The sequence below is a fragment of the Bos taurus genome, chromosome 5 (genome assembly GCF_002263795.3).
Source record: "Bos taurus isolate L1 Dominette 01449 registration number 42190680 breed Hereford chromosome 5, ARS-UCD2.0, whole genome shotgun sequence".
Taxonomy (NCBI): Eukaryota; Metazoa; Chordata; class Mammalia; order Artiodactyla; family Bovidae; genus Bos; species Bos taurus.
The window spans coordinates 51,157,411-51,181,904 of NC_037332.1; the positions used below are offsets into that span (position 1 = coordinate 51,157,411).

The 24,494-nt window shown below is 32.8% G+C and overlaps 1 protein-coding gene across 15 annotated transcripts in view; it reads right to left on the reverse strand.

The window, feature by feature from the left end:
• The window catches only part of USP15 (ubiquitin specific peptidase 15), a 128,632-nt gene that overhangs the window by 10,299 nt on the left and 93,839 nt on the right, over positions 1–24,494 (reverse strand). For 6 of the 15 annotated variants that reach the window (NM_001046430.2, XM_003586089.6, XM_059886584.1 and 3 more), the window contains 12 exon segments: positions 682–785; positions 2,701–2,850; positions 3,461–3,576; positions 3,920–3,990; positions 4,385–4,657; positions 4,841–4,956; positions 5,847–6,038; positions 6,136–6,230; positions 6,321–6,404; positions 10,386–10,610; positions 10,689–10,847; positions 12,292–12,465. In NM_001046430.2, the coding sequence (NP_001039895.1) occupies positions 682–785; positions 2,701–2,850; positions 3,461–3,576; positions 3,920–3,990; positions 4,385–4,657; positions 4,841–4,956; positions 5,847–6,038; positions 6,136–6,230; positions 6,321–6,404; positions 10,386–10,610; positions 10,689–10,847; positions 12,292–12,465 (1,759 nt within the window). 15 annotated transcript variants of the gene reach the window in all.

A 24,494-nucleotide genomic window follows, 5' to 3' on the forward strand; every position in this document is an offset into this window, starting at 1 on the left:
AGTGATGGTTCTTCAGAAAAACCTATCAACTGGAGAGCACAGATTGGTATAATCATCCTGGAGTGCCGTTCACAGTACTTTACTCCAACCCAGCAATCTTATATCTGGGTATGTAGCTCAAAGAAATTCTCACATAGGAGACTAAAAACAATGATGTTTACTGTTCTCGAAATGGTAGAAAGTTAAAGTTAATGTGGATGTCCACCGTGAAGTGAAAAGAGAGAATATCGTAGATATAAGTCATGAGTGGTTAGAAGCAATGAATTAAATTGACACAAGTAATATGGAGAAGTCTTAAGTGTCAAGAGAGAAGAGTAAACTCTATAGCAGAGCAACAATCATACAAATTAACAATGATGTGTGATTTGTGAGAGCGCATACAACAAACATGTTAGAAAGGGGAGGAGGAGGAGAAGGCGAAGGACAGGAGCCCTGAACGGACCGGTGATTTCCTGTGCTCTGAGGAGTATGATTAACTCAATCCTCTTCTCTTAATGTTAAAAAAAGAAAAAGAGTTTCAAAAGCTGATTCATTCATTAATCAATATCTACTGATGTAGACACAGTATCTACTGTGTAAGACACATCTCACATTTTTCTTTTAAGAAGTAATATTTTAAGGAAAAAAGTCTGGCGTTATTAAACATAATGACTTTAGTAAAAAAGTAAATTATCTACTTACAGTGTCCTCCTCCCATTCCTCCATAGTGGTTGGAAACGGCAATCAAATTATAGCGGCACGGACCTGCATTTGGATTAATTAGGAATTCTGACATATCCAAATCACTGTTTAAAAAAGAGATCAAGTTAATTTTATGTTTCCCCTAAATGTAACGAAATTTTACTTTTCAGTCAGTGTTGTTTGACTCTCATTTAAATATACTCCTATACACACACACACACATATCTCATTAAAGAAATTACTAAGGGCCAAATAACTATAAAATTATACAAATACCCTTGAGATTTGAGTGTTTCAGCAAAAATTTTCTTAGGGATTGAGAGAATTTAAAAATTCTCCACTGATCGTTTGTATTCAGATTAGTATTTTCATGCTAATACATTTCTTAGTATAAGAGGAATTATAGACATCACCATTTATCATGTGGGTTCTTTTTTAAAGTCATTTTCAGAAATTATTTATTTAAGGAAGAATAAAGGGATAGTGAAAAAAAACTTTCTTAGAAATTGTATCCTAATTTGAATATAAAATATATTTAAATATAACCCCAATATCTATTCTATGTTTTCCAGGTTTTGATGACCTATGCATCCTAAATAGGCAACATTCTCTGAAATACAACCAGCTGTTTATAATTTATCACACACAAAACTGGAATATGACCATTTTATAGTTTATCTTTTTTTCTGGTTATTCTTTTTATATTTGTATAATTAAAAAGCAATAACAATTCTAAATTTCAAATAGATCTCTAATAGATTTAGCTTATCATTACTCTTGTTTCTTTTTTTACTCGTATTTTCAAAATGCTGTATTCCTGAAAAGTTTGATGGCTCATAATTTTGTTTTGTTAAAGAGAAAATAAGCATTTTTATTCTATAATTGCAAAACATTTTCAATTTTAAATTTATAAACATGGATTAGAATAAGCAATCCAGAGAATGTTTTCAGTATTACATTATTTATTTCCTTCCAGTCACCTCTGCATGCATATACAACACCTGTCTTCAGTATCTGTTTACTTACAAACTGTAGTAAGTAAATTTGGTATGCCAATATTATGAAATATGAAAGAATACTGCCAATTTTTTTTCAGGAAAATGGGAGAGCAGCATGGTGTTTTTACAAAATAGGGTGTAATGAAGTCCTTCCTGGACTCCATGAATGAAGATACATTATTCCCTTTTTGTCCATCTGAATTCTCAATGATTTTAATTTAAGAATAAAAAAAGACTACTGATATGCTGTATATAGACTTCTTTATATATTTTTACAAATAGGATGACTTACTCTGGACACTGAAATAAGAAAACCAAAAGATGACAATAGGAATGACTTATTACTCTACTGATCATCTGCCTTCTAAACAATTCCACTATTCAGTTTTCACATTAGTTTTTTTTAAAAATGCATTTAGGAATAATGGAGGATTAATGATGAAAACAAAACCACTAAGATCCCATGAAGTATCTTAGATTTACAAACAGGGCCAGTGAACTCAAAAGATAATGTAACATAAAATAAGTTTTACTTTTTTTTTTTTTAATGTATTTTCTCTTTGTCCTTTGAAAGATCTCTTAAGGAATAAAAATTGTTACTAATCCACACAAATTGCTAGAACAACCCCAAAAATACACTCGAAAACTGAGACTGGATCTAAAACAAAACAAATGAACAAATATAACAGAATAGAAACAGACTCACAGATACAGAGAACAATCTTGTGGTTGCCAAAGGGGAAGACGGGTGGGAGGATGGGTAAAATAGGTGAAAAGGATTTAGATATACAATAAGTCAAAAGGACTTAATGTATAGCACAGAAAGTACGGCTAATATTATAGTAACTTTGTATGCTGTGTAATGTATAAAATTATCAAATCACTATACCTTACACCTGAAACCACATAATATTTAAAGTCAACTACGTGTAAAAATAAATAAAAAAACACCTATAATTTGGGAGTGATGTTAAAAAAAGTTAGAGGTGCCCAAGGTTTATTAAGTTCAATCAGAACTTACTTGATAGGAAAATCAACTAAGGTATCCAACTTGTCTCTCATGTATCGACTATAAGAAAATCGCTTGAGATGTACCACAAGTACTGGAGGCAGAGACCATAAATCCAATTTCTTTGTGGCTTGCTGATGTTCTTTACAATTGGGACAATACCTAAATATATACAGAAAGATTTAAAGCTTAGTAGAGATAATGTCAGAGGTAATACCAGGTAATGCCTAATATGTAAAAGACTGACAGGAACTTGTTATTTTTCATCAATACATGTTTCAAATAGATTTAAGTAGTGAAAATGAGTATGTAAATAAGTATTCAAAGAAATAACGAGGGCTAGATTATTTACATTTTAGTAAGCTAAAAAAACATGGATGTAGCAAAACTGTGCTGAAATAAAGGTATTAGAAAAATCTTGAGACTTTCTGGACTCAAATTAGTAACAACACAAAAGATATTGTGATTTTCCTAAAAAAGCTTCTGTTGGAATACCTCCACAGCTAAAAGTTCCTGGAAAAATGTAACTAAAATGAATTATTCATAGTAAAAGAGCTATTATGGAAAATATACTAAAACAAGATTAAAACTTAACATTATAAAACTTTAAAGACATTTTCATTCTTAATATATTATTAGCATATAAACAAATGCTTATTGTTTAAAATATCAAAGGGAATTTAACTATTACTTTTTCAATTTGAGGTAGCACATACATCAGTATATATCCTTACAAAATAATTAGAAACAATTATTTAATTTTGTCTCTTACCAGGGATCTTCAGCACCTAGCTTTTCTTTTGTTGTAAAAAGCTCAATGCAATCTTTTAATTTCACAAAGGGTTTTTTAGGAGGTTTGTATTCCACACTTTCATGTTTTTCAAAATCCTAAAGAGAAGTATTTCTTGAGTTAAGAAAACAAATGAAACAAAACTAATTTTAGTGATATCATATTACTATGAATAGTCATGAAAAACTCCTAAATGTTCTAAAATAAATCAAAAGCTTATTTCAGCTGACATTTACAGTATTTCTAACACTTCTTGTATACATACCTATACAGACAATCAGGAAGTTTAAATAGTAGGTTCAAAGAAGATGAACCTTTTGTCTTTTAACACATAACCACTTTTAAAATTGCAAAATAAACATATCTGGTAGAAGAAAAAGACTGTAACCAAACAGTGTGGTCAATATGGAAAAGAGAAAGAAGGAATGAGCGATGACTTACCTCAGCAGCATTTTCATCAAAATATCTTTTTTTCAAATCAGGATCCCAATCCAAAGCAAGGAAAGACCTTTCTAAGGTGGAAAACATATTTTTTTCTTTAAGATTTAATATGCTGTATTGAGTTAATATATTTTAAGATATAAAATAATACATTTTAAGATATATAGCAGAATAGAGAGATTGCTGTACTAGGTGATCAGGGTAATTTGCTATTTCCAAGCCATTAAAATATTTTAAAAAAGATACAAAACTTAAGCGTAAGTCCAATCTTCATTTAATAAACGCTGACATGTTTTAGTATACTTAGAAATGAAGGCTTTTTATTTAAACATGTAGATAGATAAGTAAATGTTACTTCCTAGGACAGTGTTGAATTTCAAGGTTTCACCTCAAAAAAAAACAAAAAAAACCCCCCAACACACTTTGGTCAGTTTAGTGTTTAAGTCATTTTCCACAAATACTTACCATCTAACCTAAGCTGCCTATCATCAAATCTTATATGCCTGGTATCATCTTTGATGTAGTTGATATCAGTATTGCCTAAGTTGTTGAACTGGAATGTAAACAATCGCTTTTTGTGTCCCGTGAGTTGACCTCTGCAAGTTTCTTCAGTACATAATCCATTTTCAGAATCATTATCTCCTCCAACTGAATCTTCCGACTGACTGTTCTCATTCTCAGAGGGCAGTTCTTGATCCTGGCTGGATTCATCATCTGGCTCATCTGTTTCCATTTCACCTAATATTAGATATTAGAAATCTTTATACAAACCCAATGCTACATTATTAATACTTATTGATATGAACATTCCCCCCACCCAGGCTTGCAGATATTGTTAAGTTCCTTAATCCTCATCCTCTTAATTTCCCTCTGCAGCAATAACCCAAGAGAAAATTTTACAATTTAATACATAAATCTTACTTGGTGAGCCTTCTTCATGGATGCCATTTGGGCCATTCCCATTAATATTTTGGTCCTTACAGCAGTGTAGGGATCCTTCAGTGTCTTCAGTGTCAGTAGATATTTTGACGTATCGGCTGAAATAAAACCAGAAATCAAACAAGTTCAGTTCTACTAAGGTAAAAACTTAGAAAAGTTTTCCATTCTTTCAATAAAACAAAACTTCAAAATGCAATTAACAGTGGTCATTTAGTGGATTCAATGATAAATTCAGGCTCAAGGTATGGTACCATAATCATCTGTGTTTGGCTGTCTTAAAAAAAAAAAGTTAATTTGTTACTTCTAGGGTTTTAACATCTTCCTCTTTTATGTTAAAAGTTTGTGGGAAATAATTTCATAAAATTATTTTATAAAGATTCTCATTTAGATGATGTATATATATAGTACACTAAGACCACTTACAGATTGTAATGTGATCTTTACATATGGGTTATGGGACTATAATGATTAAAACAGGTATGCAAGAAAGAATACTAAATATGTCAGTTATAACAGATAAAAGAAAGGGAGTAAATGGCATTCTTGATTACTCTAATTCAAACCAAGGTTCAATTCAAAAAGATGTTGCCTTACAAAAGAAAGAACCATAAAAGCTTATCCTTTTAAATAAAACTATTTATTATTATGAGTTCTTGTTATCAGTATGAGCGCTGTGTATAAAGAAATGAAGCATAAGACATTTGTTATGATTTCAAAGTGCATACATGATAAACTATTTTCTTCCAACTATAAACTTTTGGTGTAAAACAACTAAGAGAATTTATGCTTCCTGTATTTGAAATTATCTCAGTGAAGCGTTTCACATGATCAAGAAACTGATTAGCCTATAATTTGATTTCTTACACTGCTACCTGTCTAAACAAAGATAATATAGATGACTAATTATGTTCTGATAGTACCTTGCATGTTTGCTTTTATTAGCTATTTAATATTTTATTTTGTTAATGCAGAACTGTTTGGCACTTACCACATTCTCACAAGCAAAAGATTATAGAGTTTATCTTCAGTATTGTTTCGTGGAACAGCCATAAGAAAAGGCTGACCAAAAAGTGAAGAACCAGTATGGTGGGTGTAACTTGAGTGTCTAAATTTTTCTCTCAGGCAAACAGGAATAATCACATGCTCTGTATCTTCTGTCCTATTTATGTTAATCTCAAACCTGCAAGGATAAAACTGACTGTAAACTTTGAAAATTTTATGATATTTCCTTTCATTTTTTTCTCAAGAAATATTTGTGCAATGAATTTCATACTTACACATAAATATCATCACGTTCCATAATACTACTAAGATTTTCATCCATTGCAAATATTCTGTGAAATCTATGATTGTATATATCAGTAACTATCATCTAAAAGGAAATAAATTTCTATTAAGCAGGGTTTACAACAGTGAAAAACTAAACTCCAATTTACCTACTTTAAACCCAGAAACATCCTACCTTATCTGCAGGTACGCCTGACAAAAGAGACAATGCTGTACAAAGATCAAGTATGTTTCCAATTTTGGGGACAACCACTTTGTACTAAAAAACAAAAAAAGAAAATTGCAATGACTTTATTACTTTGGAAAAAATACTCACTAGTGAGACTAACCTTCTGGTTGCTTCCTCACATTCACTTGGCATTTGGCTCACAGTGTCTGTCTCCGATCTTGCCATTGTCCTGGGTGACAAAGTCCATGTGGACAGTTTATCTTAGCCTTATTATTCCTTCACTGCTCAATTCAAAGGCCTACACTTGCATTTAACCATGGTTCACGTCTCAGACCTTGCCATCTCCTTTTCCACCTGATACCTTAAACTCTTAACTGTCTAAACACTATTTATTTTTCCTGGAGACCCATTCTTTCCTATTCTTGGCTTGCACTGAGATATCTAGTCCTTTTAACTCTCAGTTTTTTCCACTGGCTCCTTAATATCTCCATGCCCTTCCATCCCCATGATTTATCCCTTCATTCCACTGCAAAAACTTTTAACTACTTTATTATTCAGCTATTCAATTTTATTCTTGCTATACTTTCTTAGAGTTGTTTAGATATGCCGGAGTAAATTGCCCAGCTTTACAGACTGGTGTTTGTACTACAAACTCACAGTGCCCAATCTCAATGGATCCTTCAATCCTAGCCAGAAATTCTTCTGTCTCCTTTATTTGCTTATTCTCATATTTCTCTCAATAACTATTTAAAATCGTCACTATTTCTTAGGCTTCCTATTTCACCATTACTCCTCTCACTATCAGCAGAATACCTATTTGAGTGAGAAAACAGCCTAGGCGATAGGAAAATCTCCAACTTATTGTTTCCCCTGTAAACCTGAGTCTAAAAAGTCCTTTTCTCTGTCTCTTTTGATACAAGGAAAGGGAATCAGGTGGTACTCTTCCCAATTAAACAATTAAAAAAAAATTAAAAACAATTTAAAAAAATGCTTTGCAGCTTAAAACAAACAAAAAAAAGACTAACCCTGGCATCTATATATTCTCTTCTGACTCCTCTAGAACATAAACTCAGCAATTATCCTTTATTTCATTTTATCTTGGTGGCTCAGACAGTAAAGAATCCACCTGAAATGCAGGAGACCCAAGTTTATCCCTGGGATGGGAAGATCTCCCAGAGAAGGGAATGGCTACCCACTCCAGTATTCTTGCCTGGAGAATTCCATGGACAGAGGAGCCTGGTGGGCTACAGTCCATGGGGCTGCAAAGAGTTGGACACAACTGAGCGACTAACACTTTCACTTTACTTTTTAACTCTTATAAAATCAGAAATGTCTCAAAAAACAAAACCATCTCTCGTTGCTTTTTAATAATTCTCCACTAATTGTCTCCCTTTCTCTTCTGATTCATAAATAGCCTTGTTAAAAGTAATGTCCACACTCTTGTAACTTATCTCCCATTCACTTATTAATCCACTCCTGGCTTCTGTCCTCACCTCTTTAACCTGTGATCAAGGCTACCATTTAACCAAGTCTTTATCAGTCTTTATTTTATTATCTCTCTGTAGCAAGACTGCTGACCACTGCCTCCTTCAAAATCTTCCTTTCCCTACAACACTACTACATCTTATTCTTTTCTAATGCCTTGGTCAAATCTTCTTGAGGAAAGAACTAACCCTCTAGTGTAATCCTTCAGGCTTTTATCTTTAGCCTTCTTGATTCTATATGCTCTCCTTAGATTAGGTGACAATATATCCCAGTTTGCTTAGGCCAGTCCTGGGTTAATCTCATGTCTTGGTATAATTATTAATATGGCCCTTTTCATTTTTCAAATTTCTCTGGTTTAGATGATCAATTAAGTTATCTCATCCTTCTAATACATTCCCTACCATCTTCATAGAGCTCACCACTCAATTTATCTCTCAAGCATAGATCTCTCTCCTCTAGTCTACACATATAAAGTCAGTGCTTATTGATACTTCTCCCAAATTTTCCTCATGATTCTCAATTTGTCCAATACTTAACACAGATTTAAGTCATGTTAAATCAACATATCCAATACTAAATTAGGCTGCTTCTTAAAACTTTCTTCCTATATCTTCCAGTAAAACAAGCAGTACCATTCTCCTCAGTTTTCCAATCCCATAAACTTGAATATCTTAATATATTTTCAACTTCTATATTCAACTGGCTTCTACCTGCCTGCCATCCTGATACTTAGCTTGAGAGTCCAAACCCTTGTCATCTGTCATCTCATCACTACAAAAAAACCTTTTATTTAACCTTTTACTTAGTACATCTGATCTAAGCCTCTCCAATCCAATCTCTGCACTAGCCAGTGTTCTTTCTGAAACACAAATCTACCATACCATCTCTTTACTTAATAAGCTTTAATGGTTCCTTTAGTCTTTAGGATGAAGTCCAAGCTTCTTGTGATAGCACATTAAGCTTCTTTGTGATCTAGCTTGTGTTTACCATATTATCTACCTGTAGTTTCCAGAAGTGGGCCATGTTCTCTTTTGCCTCAGCCCTTTCTTTGTATGTGTCACTCTCTTGGTATTTATTCCCAATTTTCATGTGCTTAAATCCTAATCATTCTTCAGGATTCAGCACAGGCGTCACTGCCAGTTTGGGTAGGTTATTCCTTCTGTATACTCCTCGAGCACCCTGTCGGAGAACTCTTCACACTGTATGACGAACTTCTTGAGAACAAGGACAAGGAATACCTTTGTACATCCAACACCTTGCATAGTATGTGAGTTCAATACATAATACATATTCAATGTAATTACTAACAAACTTCTTAATTTAAATCAACTTCAGTGATGGGAAACTCATCTGATGGGCTAACCACGCTAATTCCTTTTTCTCTAGAGCCTGTGTTCCCGCTCTCTATCTCCCTGCCCTGTGAGGATGCATTTGAGGAGGCATCCATCTGTAAGTGAGGAAGAGAGTCAGCATTAGAAACCACCAAGCTGGTTCTCTATATTCTTCCATTTCCGGCCTCCAACTGTGGGAAAATAAATTTGTTATGTCACTCAGTCTGTGGTATTTCATTATGGTGGCCTGAGCAGACTAATATAACTAATACGCTCTAAAAAACTGCACTTCTGGCTGGAACCTATACTAGGATTTTAGTAAACAATTTTTTAAAGGATGAACTATGTTTACTTTATTTACCAGAGTTTTATACTCTGAAAATACCCAACACATATTTGAATGAATAAAATTTTTGAACACTTCTAAGTCATGAGGATTGGGAATAAAAAGATTTCCAAAGTTCCTTTCTTCAAAGAATTCACAGTCTAGGGGACAAAATTTAAAATAAACCAAAGGTCATAAAAAAATTTGGTAGGTGTTAAAATAGAATTTAGGGGAACAGAAGGTAGAAAAAGAAGGAAATACTTTTATTAGGGTAGGTCAAATGTCAGAAAAGGATTAACTGATTAAAAAAGGGAAAATACGTAGTACTTTGCTTCATAAAATGTAAAATAACCCAATTATAACACTAGGCAATGGAATCAGGCAGACAATTGATATTAAGGTCTACCACAGGGCTCTTGTATAGAATAAAGTTCTTCTCTTCTTGTGTAGACTAACCAAACTGTTAAAATATTAGAACATTACTGAAGCAAGTATTCTTACCCTAATTAATTTCCACTTCTCTTCCAGGTTCTTAAAATGCTTAAATATTACAAGTATTTTAAATATACCATTGTCTTATCATATCATGAATCAAAATGTACAGCAAATATTAGTTTCACTTCCAATGGCCAGTAGGAAAAAAATTACAATGAAGATTAAAGAAAGTTCCAGTTGGAAAACTGGGTAAATAATACTATATTATTAATCTTTGTAAGCTACTATTCCTAACCATATTATAAAATCAAACCTCTCATTTTTCTTCGATAAGAAAATGCCTTTGAGAATTTTTTTTTTTACATGATGAGTTGTACTAATTTTCAAAGTATTTAGCATATAAAAATCTCTTATGCAAAAAAGTTTATTACTGAATTGTACTTCAGGCATAAGGACTCAGCACTAACAAATTCCAAGAAAAGAATCATTACTTACCTGCATAGGTTTGGTAAGTGGATCCATTCTAACTAAATAAACTTCCAAGGTACGTTCCTTCTTCATGGGCAATGGAAGTGTCAAGTAACAAAAAGGATCAAATGTTACTGAAATCTTAGCACATTCCGGACAAACTAAAGTTGATTTAAAAAGGCCATGAAATATATCTACTATGATAGAGTCATTTCGTTTTAAATGGTTTTCCCAGGCTTCTTCAGCAACTACCTATAAGGAAAACAGACACACATTACACAGAGATATCACATTATTGTAACAATGTGACAATAATATGATTAAATTTACCTTATCTGGTCTTCCATCAGCATCTTTTAATTGTATATATGGTTTTTTCCTAATTCTATTCAAATCCTCATGTAGTCCATCTAATAGGAAAGCTAATAGTTCTTGACAGTCCTGCTGCTGGTATCCAGAGAACTGAGGTGCAAAACGTCCTACTTGTGTCTGTAAGAAAAGCAAAACTATAAAATCAGTTCTAGGGATTTAAAAAATTTATAACTGATAATCCATATCTGTGAATTCATCTACTTCCTAAAATTTATTTGTAATCCTGAAATCAACCTGTGGCACTTTTGCGCTAATTTTCAGATACGATAATTACATATGGATAAATACACATAAATAATTACATATCTAAAAATATTTTAATAATGGTAACTAATGTGTAAAATAGAAAAGAAACGTTGACCTGAGGAAAGAACAATGAGAAAACATTGCAGTTTTGTACAAAGAATTGGGAAACACTAAAGACTTGCTCTTAGTGGAAGCGATTCCATGAACAGAGGAAGCCTGGTGTCTATGGGATCGCAAAGTGTCGAATATGACTGAGCTCACACAACACACAGACTTAAAATTCAGTAACATTTTTGGGTCACTTGAAAACTACAGTGCTCTCATTTAGCTTCTGTGTTTAAAGAGGATAAATCTCATAGAGACAAAAGGAATATTCATGCTCATACATACTTTTTCTAGTCATTGCAGTGCTAAGTATTTTTTTGATGAGACTGAAAAGAAATGTCAAAGAAAAAAGTCAGGTATCAAGGACCTATTTACAATGTAATTTTAAATGAGGACATCTTGTAAAATGAAAAGTAACTGGAATTACGGATAAAGGCTGAGGAATGATTTGTCTAAACCAGTTGGTCCAAAGTCTGGAAAGTTAAGGAACAAATGTAGGAGCTTTTCTGCTTTGTTGCTATTTATTTTTAAAAGAACCAGCATACAGTTAATAAAATGTTGTCCAGTCGATTTCCTATAAGAATATCATTTAAGTTGTATAAAAAGTGATTGAAAACTGCTAGGAAGAGCTCCTGGAGGAGGAAATGGCAACTCACTCCAGTATTCTTGCCTGGAGAATCCCATGGACAGAGGAGCCTGGAGGGCTACAGTCCACGGGGTCGCAAGAGTCAGACATGAATGAGTGACTAAACTACCACCATCACCATACTCAATATTTAGTGCTTGCTTTGCAGACTAATTTCAGTAATTTTTCAAACTTATGACTTTCAAAATAAGAGTCCTTAGAGCTTAATGATATGCCCAAATTTAGTCTTTACATTTGTATAAAATATTTAGGTAGGTTTCTTAGAGATATGCTGCAGTCTAAAACAATCTGCAAGTGCTCACTGCTGTCTGTCTGTTGTCATTTTGAACCATGCCTGTATTTCTCAACTTTTATTTATGTCCTTTACCATCTCCCGGAACTCATCTGTTCTGTACCCCACCCTGAAAATTTAATACTTTATTTGCTGCATATCTATTTATATGCTAAGTCCCTCTGGAGGGCCACAAACCATTATAATAGCTATGATTCTTTGCTCTTTTCCCAAAGACTTCTGTCCTCTTGGGGGTGAAAAGGACTTGATGAAAATGTATTTAAGATACTAACCTTAAAGGCTCTTGGTGTGACATAGCTGTACTTTCCAGACCACATTTGCTTGATCAATTCAGCATAAGATTTAGCTATTTCCCCTCTCATTCCTAAGGGATTGTCAAAATTCAGTTCTTCTTGATACTTATCATTCAGAAAATATTCAGTAAGTGGAGGTGTATTGCTCAAACACTGCAAAAAATAAAATATATTTTCAAGTAAAAGAAACCATACATATTAAACACTAAAATGCAGAAACAAAGTGATTATATATATATATATATATATATATAAATTTACATTGATGGCCTCTTGCACTAAAATAAGTAACTGATCAAATAAACATTCAAATGATGTACTCAACTATTCATTTCCCAAATTTCAAGTCAATTATTTATAGTAAACAAAAATGCTAGTATCTGTTGCTGCAAAACCTACATTAATTTTAACCACAGCAAACTACTGGTTAACTGGGAGAGAAGTTCAGAATTTTTTTTCTGGGAGAAATTATGGATTGTCTAACCATCCCAAGCATTTGCCAATTAGCCTGAGTAGCAGCTAAAAACTGAGATGGAACACAAGTAAGAAATGAACTTTAAAGAGGTATTTACTGCTTCCATTGTCAATTCATCATCATGAAAGAGCAGCCTTCTAAGGTTTCCTTTTGGGTCAATCATTTTCTAGAAGGGACAGTACAGATCAGCTGAGCCTGAGAAAACAAACTTCTATTATGTGAACTCTGGCCAATAGTGTTCTTACTTCTTCCAGCTCTATTTAATAATACAACAACCCAATTTTACTTTATGGTATGATTAAAATTATGAGTAAGTTAATTCTCCAGCTCTATTCCATTTTGAATAATTTAGGATCTAAAATAAAATAGACAGTGGGAGTACAGTTTTCCCAGAATATTTTATCTCAAGCTAAAATAATTTTAAGTTGATAATGCTATATAATGTGACTTCATTTTGAACCCAATATTACTTTATCAATTAGATGTCTAGAGCCATTAAGTAGAATATGTAAAGACTGACACAGGCATAGAGTCATAGAGGTAACTTTTTGGCTGCAGGAAGATATTTGTTTTGGAGTATAGTGACAAAATGCTTTAAGTGAAGCTAGTTCTTTGCATGTAAAGTAGTAGAAACCCATTCATAGAAGAGTTCAGAATTCATATTAATGGAAATGAAAGTTTTTCAAAGCTTGCTTACCACTCATAAGAACTAAGTTAAACAGTCTGGGTAACTATGAAAAATTAAGCCTGCTGAGTTTATGCTGATAACTTGGATGTTATAAACTATATGTCATATACTGTTTGGCTAAAACTTAAGCATATTCAATCTTAAAAATAAATCATGGTGTTATATTTTGTGTTTTCAATTAAAAGTCAATTTCTGTGTACTCGTAACCATGATATCTAATTTGGAATTTTCTGTCTAATAAAAATAATACTGTTCAAGCTGGTAGCCTGGCCCCAACCTCAAGATAAGAGGGAGAACTCTTTATAATATGGAACTTGTTATTACACTATTTTAGGCAGTGAAAACAGTATCAACAGTCAAAAAATGTTTGAGGTGGGCTACATAGGCTGTGATTTACAAGTTATTTTCAACAGTAAAAATTTTTATTTTATTTTTTTACAGTATAAGATGCAATTAGGGAAGGATTTTTTTTTTTTTCTTTTCCGTACTTTTGCTCCTAACTCCTTTTATATCTCAAATTTTCCTAATCTTACAGGCTTTCTCAGTTTCATTTTCTTTTTATAATATATATTGGTTTTATACCCAGCTTGGAGGTAGGGGCCAGCAACCTAGAATATACCATGACTACACAGGGCATAAATGCCATCACTCAGTAGTATCATCTGATTTAGTACAAACAGGACCAACACTAAATTGTCAATGAAGCAAAGTGGAGATAAGACAGCATTTACAACAATTATAAATTAGTTTTCAAATCCTTATATTTGATCAGCTCAGGGTTATACTAAGAATGTATAATATTCTACTACTGTGTGCAACAATTATATAAAGAAGTTAATGTTTTACCAAACACTTTAAAGAATCAAGCTGTGCAAACATGAATAATTCTTGCAGTTTGCTTTTACTTATTCATAGTTATCCTTATCTTGCAAAGAGCTTCCAACTATAATTAAAAAATTTTTAGTTTTGCATCCATAGTGATCTTTCTAAAATTTGTCACTAAAATTTAAGACTTGATTATGTCACTTCCTTGCTACAAATCCTTTAATAGTAATCTCAGACTAAAATTTCAAATTCAAAAAGACAACACCTATTAAACCTCCCTGGTGCCTTTTTGACTTTCATTTAATCTACCATTTGCTTTGTAACAGGTCTCTACTTGGATTTTTAAAGAGAACAGTGCTTATTTTCATAGTGACTCATGCCAGTTTGAAACTGATTATAATTAACTAATAACAAACTAAACAACAAAACACAATGGTTCAGTAAATAATTGCCTGTATTCCTGTCAAGATATAAAAAAATTTTTTTACTTTTTTTTTAAATTAGAGGATAACTACTTTACAACATTGTATTAGCTTCTGCCATACGTGAATCAGCCATAGGTACATAACCTATGTATCCCTGAGATAAACCTTATTTTAAATGTGAACTATTAAGTCCTAAATAGTCTCCTAAAGCATCTTATTTGTTAAAGGTAATGTTTTCAGGAACTCATGACCTTAATTTTTCTAAAAATTTGTACAAATACATACAAATACAGATATTCAATTGTTCTAATACACAGTCCATAGTATTTTAAAAACTAAACTGATATCAGATTTTTCTTCCACCTCTTGAAAATACCATACTTTTTTCCCTTACTTTGAAAATAATGGAGTCATTATATTCTTGAAATAATACAAAAACCAGTTATATATTAAGTTCTCTTTGGGTATCAATTTCAAGGTACAGTTGGAATAGAGCTCAAACAACTAAAATATTTTCACGTTCCAGGTGATATCAGTATTCAATGCCATCGCTCTGGCAGAAGAAAAGAAGCTGGTTTCTTAAATTTGCTCATAATACAATTGATTTGTAATTTATGCAACTCATTACTCAATCTTTATAATGAGGCTTTCTCAGAAACATGAACACCTTTGACAATTACCAGAAAATTTGATATTGGACTGGCTTCCATTAAGTACAATATTTTAAAGAATAAAGATAAATTTAATTAGTACAGTAATAAAAACTAGAACCAGAGTTCTAAAGCATATCTCTCAAAGATTCTTCTAATATAAAAAACACCACTTTCCTATCTGTTTGGAAGTGTTCCAAGATAATTCCTTTCCTAAGGCATATGAATTCCTATATATGTAGACATAGAAAATGTCCTTATTAACTCATAAGCTACTTTACTCCAACAACAGAATATAGACCAGAAATCATACAATGTACGTTGTGCCTATGTGTATATATCTCTTATTCTCAATACTTTCTGAACTGGAGAAAACAACCACCACCACCCACAAAACTTTCATCCATAACATACATCATTTTTCTTATAAAAAACTGAGAATTAAAAAACAAAACACAAACCCTGAGAATATATATGAATGTATCATAAAAACAAAAAAGGATTATATAAACAATATTAGCATGTTATTTTTATGGCCACTTATGAGTTTTTTTTTGACATTCTACTCGTCATATGACATGCTGAGCTTCACCTCTATTACATTCATTTGATTTCAAAGCTTGACACTGACTAAATGCCAATACTTCCATAGTTTAAGAACTAGCTCTTACAATTCACCATCAAAAAACGAGGTCCAAATATAAAGTAATGTGACTAATCGTAAAACACGTATCTTAAGCCATATTTTGTTTGTATTACAATTGTATTTAGAGTCAGTCCTAATATTGCATAGAATTTTGTCAAATACCATTTTAAAAATGAAGCAATAATCAGACTGAAGAAAAAGATTCTGTATTAGTAGTTTCAATTCTTTTTTTCAGTTCTACCTCTGTTAATTGCTACCAACCCAACTCTCTCCACCCACCATCACGTGTGCGTGCTCAGTCGTGTGATCCCACAGACTGCAGCCTGCCAGGCTCCTCTGTCCATGGAATTTTCCAGGCAAGAATACTGGAGTGGGTTGCCATTTCCTTCTCCAGGGGTAGTTTCAATTCTTGATGCAAAAGAGAAAAAGTAAAAAAACCTACATTAACAGGCAAATGCACTTGTTAACTAGGGTAAATACTCATTTAAACTTTTTATGATCCCAGGGCAAGTTAATACTGTGCAAAACTGACAAGAGCATTTGAAGATCTAAGTATTAAAAACTAAATTGTGTATTTAGTATATGGTAATATGAATACTAAAGTTTCATATTTAGTATATAGTAGACTTTGGTACCCCTTGCCTGGAAAATCCCATGGACGGAGGAGCCTAGTAGGCTGCAGTCCATGGGGTCGCTAAGAGTCGGACATGACTGAGTGACTTCACTTTCACTTTCTTACATTGGAGAAGGAATGGCAACCCACTCCAGTGTTCTTGCCTGGAGAATCCAGGGACGGGGGAGCCTGGAGGGCTGCCCTCTATGGGGTCACACAGAGTTGGAGACGACTGAAGCGACTTAGCAGCAGCAGCAGCAGACTTTTGGCATTCATTATTTTAGCCTGTGTGACTCAGCATCTTCACAGCTGGCTAACTGGAAGGTTCAGGATATAAGCTAGTATGAAAAGATGTTGGTCCAGGAAGAATGATGAGAATGGTGTATTATGTGCAAACCAATCACTCTGTGAGCAAATGTATCTGTTTCTCAATGTGGCTTTATACTTCTCTACTTGTGCTCACATATGCATTAAAATCAAAATTGCATGTAAGAATGTGAATTTGAATTAGGGATCTTATGATATATTTCTTAAAGTATTAAGACTGAGCCTTAGCATGTACTCTTTCCCTTAGTATGTTCTTCCCCTGTAAGAAATTCCTACTTATTCTTTAAAACTCATCTCAGTATCTCAGTTACCTCAAAGATAAACTAATGTTCCTTCTTCTGGACTAACTCTATTAACTTGAACTCTTATACTGTCTTTATCCTGAGAGCAGAGTCCGTGTTCTATTCACTTTTGTAACTCAGCATCTAGCACAATGCCTGGCACATACCGTAATAAAGGTGTGATGAATGAATTTAAAACTTATATGGTAAAGCAGTTCTTACAGAGACTGAGAACAGTGGGAAAACACTTGACTAAGATCTGAATTGCAGCCTGCTATATAACTATAACTTACTCAAAGCTCTACAAGTTAAAAAATAAAAGTCCAAATAATGCCTAAAGAGGGTTTCTTAATGAAGAAAAAGTTAACTAATGTGAATTCTCCAAAAAATAACTCTCAAGATAAATCCATATAAGTAAAAGATACGTGAAAGGAAAATATATGGTAATATATTTTCATGATGACTCTTTCCCTCAAATCAACCTGGAACTAGACATAATAATTCTTCAGAGAATTACTCTAAATAATCAAATATCTCATCTACTGGACATTGTATATGGATCAATGTATACAGACTTTTAACCACTGTCACCATGAAGAACTCTTTTTTAAAAAATGCATATAGTATTCAACTATTTTAAAAAGTGTTAATTATCTATGAAAAACTCTGGTTATACATTTCCACCTTTAACCCAACATGCTATAATTGGTGTTATTATGTGAAGTCTGATTTTCTCTAATTATTTAAATTTCTTGGAAAGACTACAATGCTTTTTAAAAATAACTTCCTTAAACACACATGCAAAAATCCTATTGTTTTATATTACTGTCAATAAGTTCTTCCATTAAATGTTCTGATCAGTAAGACTGATGTTTCTAGAATTCTCTGAAAAAGTGACTCATTTTAAGAGTCTCTATTTTGTATTTCACTACAATCTTTCAGTTTTTAAAAAAACTGACCAAGTGATATCAAGTTCTACTATATAACCAAATCTCAAGTCTATAATCAACATATTTTAGGAAATGAATAATTAATAGCCATCCCAATAACTTGTAATGAATCTGGAATTTCCCCAGTACCTGGAAAATAGTCAAAGTAATCCCCTTCAAAAAGAGAAAGTTGTCTTTTGTAATGCTGAATATGAACCACTCCCTTTCTGTTCAGGTGCTCCAGAAGCCCAATTTTCAAGTGATCATGTATGCTCACTATTTTAGTAAACCGGTAACTAGAACAGGAAAGAAAACAAACTTAATTTTTGATTACCTAAAGCCTTTGAGAATTGTGTAACTCATTCTGTAACTGATCAAAATGTAATCCCACTCACAACTCTTAAAGTAGCTACACTTTCAAACTGACCAATGCTAAATATAGGAACCCAACCTAAAATGGAAATTATTTTCTTATGATTTAAAAAATAAAACCTAAAGTAATCCATGGTTAAAGTAATCTTAGAATACCCCCCAATATATTTTTCTGGATTTTAAGATTAGATGGATAAAGAATTTTCAGATTTGTCAGATTGGATGTTTTTTTTTTTTTGTCATGACAACAGTATAAACATTCTAAAAAGGTACTGTATAACTCCAAAGCATTCTATTAAAACTGGGATACTGGCTCTAATTATGTAATAAAGTAGTGGATAAGACAGAAAAGTATGATGTAGACTTTCACAATGAAGAACTACAAATCTAAGCCTGCCCTTTCACCATGGAGATTTGAAAAACGAGATTTATAAGACACTTCATATTTTATTTTTTGTTATTTTTCTCTTTAGAAAAGGAAAATCTCATATTTGAGGGATCAATTTTGAAGTTTCTCTATATATTCTGGGGAAACAAATACAACTAAAGCCATGTTTTGCTTTACATTTCCATTCTCCAAGTTTTCTTTAAAGAATAAATTTGTGTATGTAAAATACAAATGGATATAATTTTCTTTTTAGTTTTAAAAAACTTTAAATATTTTTTTCCCTCTCCCACCTACTTAGTGAAGAGAGAATTGGCATACACACTACTTAAAATATTGGAATTTTACATAAAGCACTTTTAAAGGCAGCATTTTTAACTAAACAAAAATATTCTAACATTTTAACATTTTACCATTAATCTGGCACTATGCTTAGGACATGAAAAAATTAAACTTCATTTAAAATCTCTGCTATCACCATTTTCTTCAAATTCTATGGAATCTATTTTTCACACACTACTTGAATTTAATAAGAATTATTATGAAAATTTAGTTAGTATGACAACTAATGGGAAACCTTTTGGCTAGCAAAGAAATGTCAATGCCTCTTCCCCTTCACCTACAGGACTGAGAAAGAAGAATTCTGTCAGCAAGACTACACTGCTACTTACAGTATCTCCTGTAATTAGAACTGTCATGCTTAAAAAAGCATGACTATATAAGACTAGTGCTTTTTCATATTAAAAGCTAAAAGTAGAAATTGGATAGAAGATCCACTGGATAGAAGATACCACAGAGATATATTTCAAAACTTTTGGGATAATGATTATATCAATAAGGATACTACAAGCTTCAAGAAGTTGCATGATGTTTTAAAACTAATGGACTGCCAACAGCAATTGTAAAAAAAAAATTTTTTTTAGTAACAGGTTATATACTGAATGATTTTATGTTTAGATATTCAGTTTACTGAAAGCATTCTAAAGCTAAATGATTCTAATAACATTAGTAAATGTTAGTGCAAGTTGTATTTTAGAGGACTAAAGCTTACAAAGTCAATTTTAATGTTTAGCAGCTTATCTCCTACTCTGTTTTAATAATTCAGAACTGGCTCACAATAAAATTAATGTCAACATTTTAAGCAAGGAGACTGTCAAAGGTTTTAAGAAGAAACAAACTTTTATAATTTTGTGAGTGTTCAGTCCCTCACAAACAATATTCAGTAAAGAAACATTTTTGAATAAATGAGCATTAAGAATTGCGTGAACCATTCATCTTTTAGATCTAGGCACATACAGAAAGGTATAGCAGAATTTTTTAAAAAAAAGCTTCACTGACTTACTACATTCTTTAAGAGAACCACCAAGTCATATACTTCTCTGTATCGTTTTATGGCACTAGGCACATAATTGACAATATTTAAGCTGAGTTGAAACAGAAGTTTAAGAACTATGTGATAACATGAACTATGAAGGTTTCCATTTTCATAATAAAAAAGAACTCAACAAATATTAAGAACAGAAGATCATTATTTTAAGAGTCTCTAGAAATACAATGTTCTAAAATGATGTTTTCATATCATTCACTGTGAAATCATTAAAGAAACACTTTGCACACGAGTGAGGGTATGTTCTGACAAGCTGTGATTAACATGGCAGGCCACTTCAAGTGCTATCAAACTGGTTACATTGGCAGGTCTTTGTAAGAACTACATATATACATATATATTACATGTTATAATTCTTTTAAAAATTATTGTGCTCTTTGACACTTAGCTCCAGAAATATCATTAATGTGGTACAGGTCAAGCAAATATTTCAGGTAAATTTTCCTAACTCAGTGTTTTTCAAACCATCTATGTGGAGGGACTAATATGTTTTAAATTCTTCAAATTGTCATAGACTGATACTTTATAAAGTTCATAAAATGAAAATGAACAACTAGAAAAATGAAATAAGAAACAACATACAGAAAACAAAGCCCCATTTTTAAATTATTAGATTTAATAGAAATGAAATTACCTTAACTACTATGAAAGCTTTGGATCACTTATGCTTAATTTGTACAGTTATTTTATTGCTGACCAGCACAGTCTCATCCAAACACTGTGAGAAACACTATTGTAATGTACTGAACTATTATCTGCCATCGTATCAAACATTGGGGATATAAAAAAAGCCAAAGACAGTCTCGAATTGTATGATTCTCACTGCGCAGTAGTTATCCGTCCAGAAGAGACAGAGGAAAAGAGGTGTGTGTGCATGTGTGTGTGGGTGTCCATGAGCAAATATGTGGGTGTATGAAAGGCAACTAGGAAGGAGGCAACATTAAATATAAAGAGACCTCAGACTTAATAAATTATGAGAATCCTTTTAGTTAAGGAGCTAGGTAGGGTCCAATTTGGATTTTATCCTTTAGGTGATACGAAATGAGTTTTAAGCAAGGAGGTATTTGCATTTAAAAACAATGACACTTTGTACTAAATGAATTAGAAGAGAATAAATGATGAACAAAAAGATGAGTTAGGAACAAAGAAATGAGTTAGATATATTTTTCAACAGTTTATTTAAAAGGCACTCAAGTGTTAAAATACTGTACTGGCAGGACAGAAAAGGATAGATACAAGTGATATTTAAGAACAGTAGAATCAACAGATTCTGTGGTGTCAGGTTTTGACTTGGGTCAATGATTGCACCTATAAGGTAGTATACTAAATAAAAGCACTAAGCTTCTAGGAAATACGTTCAGTCACAGACATGCTGAGTTTGAGTTATCTGTAATATTATTTAGTCAGGGATGTCCATCTAATAGTTACATTTTGGAGGAAAACTCAGGAGGGAGAATTATGGTGGAGAGAGCTTTGCGATTTGTCAGTTATAAGCAGATTTCAACTAGAGGGGCTACAAAGAGCCTAGTGAAACAGGGAGTCAAGAATGACCTTTCCAAATATAATTTCTGTGGAGTGGTATAATGGTCACAGTGATGATACAGCAGCAGTTGATACCTACACAATGCTTGTTATGTGCCAAGTACTTCTTAAGGATTTTATCTCCATGTAACAGATAAAATTAAAAAGTTTCTTATCCAAGATCATACAACTTGTAAAGTTATAGAACTAGGATTTGAAGCAGTCAAACTGCAAAATCCAAGCTTTTACCTACTGTGCTATGCTGCAGTCATGAGGATTACTGAATGGAATATGAGAAAGTAGGGAGAAAGCACAGACCATCCTTTTCAAGGTCAAGGGTACTCCATCTTCCTCTTACCTCATTTTTTTAAATAAGACTTGACCATGTACATATGTTGAAAGGAAGAGAGTGAAAAGGTAAGGTTAAAGGTATAGAACAAACAAGAAATGATTAATGGAACAGGTTTCAGGGAAGGTAAGAAAGGTCTCAGGAAGATGGTAGTATAATTATGATGATATAGATACTTTGATATGGTATTCAATGAATGTAAGAGGAATCATAAAGGATATATTAATACTAGGAATTTCCTTATGAACAGTAACATTCCGGTAAAGAACTTGTTTTTAATTTCTTTTAGGAACAGTTAATGGCACCCCACTCCAGTACTCTTGCCTGGAAAATCCCATGGACGGAGGAGCCTAGTAGGCTGCAGTCCATGGGGTCGCTGAGGGTCAGACACGACTGAGCAACTTCACTTTTCACTTTCATGCATTGGAGAAGGAAATGGCAACCCACTCCAGTGTTCTTGCCTGGAGAATCCCAGGGACGGGGGAGCCTGGTGGGCTGCCGTCTATGAGGTCGCACAGAGTCGGACACAACTGAAGTGACTTAGCAGCAGCAGCAGCAAGAAGAGTAACTGAAAGCTTTCTCTTGGGCAAGGTACATGATGTTTAAAAAAGCCCTGGGCAATTACTGAAAATATCAGTAATTACCTGATATTTTAATTTTAATACTGAAAATTACACAAAATATCTTAATTTTATACCAGATCTATTTAAAAATATATGTATTCATTCATATATGCATAATAAACATGCATGTGTATGTATACTAGTGTTTGTGTATGTGTCAGTCAATGACTCGATTTATATTCAAAGCAAAATCTGTCTAAATGAACATAGATCTTTATTTACACATGAGACCTGATTATTAAGCAAAGAGTGATTTTCCAGTAAACCCTTCAAATTCAAATGAATGTCATCTTTGATGCAATTACTTTAGGAGACTTTATGTTTGTTTCACTGATACTGTCACTGCTCAAAATATTTTAGGTACTTCTCTTTTTAGAGCTGACAGATGTATGAAAAAGCACTGTTATCTATATAGCATCCAGGAGGTATCAATATGTTTATTGAGTGTATGAGCAATGTGTTTTTTGCTATGGTAAAATAAGATTTCTGATGTAGGGATTTCTATGATAAAAAAAAAAAGGGGGTGCTCATCTGAACAAGTATGAGCTCTAACGTTATATAGTTCTACCTCTGGTACGTCATTGCTATTTTTATCACCAGTTTAACCAAACATAAGTCTTAGTGAATAATGTACTCAATCAAATGAAATCAAGAACCAATTCAACTGTAACCTCCTTAGGGGAAGCCTCACTTATTTCCCAATAGATCTCTTCTCTTTGCTTCTAAAACAGTTGGCTATCATGCTTTCTATATCACATATTATACCTTCTTTATTTACATGTTTATCTTATTCACTACACAATGAAATTCTAGAAGACAGGCACTGTCTTTTTCAACTCTGTATTACCAATGTCTATTCAACTCTGTATTACCAATGTCTAGAACAATGCTTGGCACAGAGTAAGTCTCATGTATGTTTATTGGATTAGCTAAATACATTAGCCACCCAAAACAAGAAGACTAGCCTAGCTGCTCTTAATTTCTTTGACCCCTATTTTTTTTTCAACTCGAGATGAACTCAATTGTCTTATTGTATGAACCCAGCCATCTATTTTATGCATTATGTAGCTAAACACTGTTAGAATTTTAAGTGAAGAAATTTATATCATTCTAAATTGATGGTCTTCAATCTCAAATGAGATCTCAGTATTGCTGAGCAATCTTGTTCTTGTATTCTTAGCTTATAATATGGTCTCATTCTTTTGGAAGTCATCACAAAATCAAGAAACTACTTGAATCCATAATCCCCTTCTATTCTCTTGTTGCAACAGTAGTATCTTTCCTCCACTCACATGTTAAACTGTAAATCTTAGTTTAGTCCTGGAATCTCTTTTTTACAGATGCCCTCTCTTTACAGATGTAATCATTTCCCTGATTTTAAAACCAACTACAAACAGCCACATTTTTATTTCCAGTCTAAGCCTGTGTCTGTATTCCATACTCTTAGAACATCCATCTGTCTATGATGTATCAACTTGGATGTTTCATGGGCATGACAAACTGCATAAGCCTAAAATTAACTCATAATCTTCTCCTTACTCCAAACCCACCTCCCCTGTGTCTCTCCTCCCATTGTTATCATTATGTCATCATTATGATGTACAAGCCAGAAGCCAGACACACACTTGTGATTTCCTTTACTTTTCATTAATTTGAATGCTGGCTACATGCCAGACACTGTTTGAG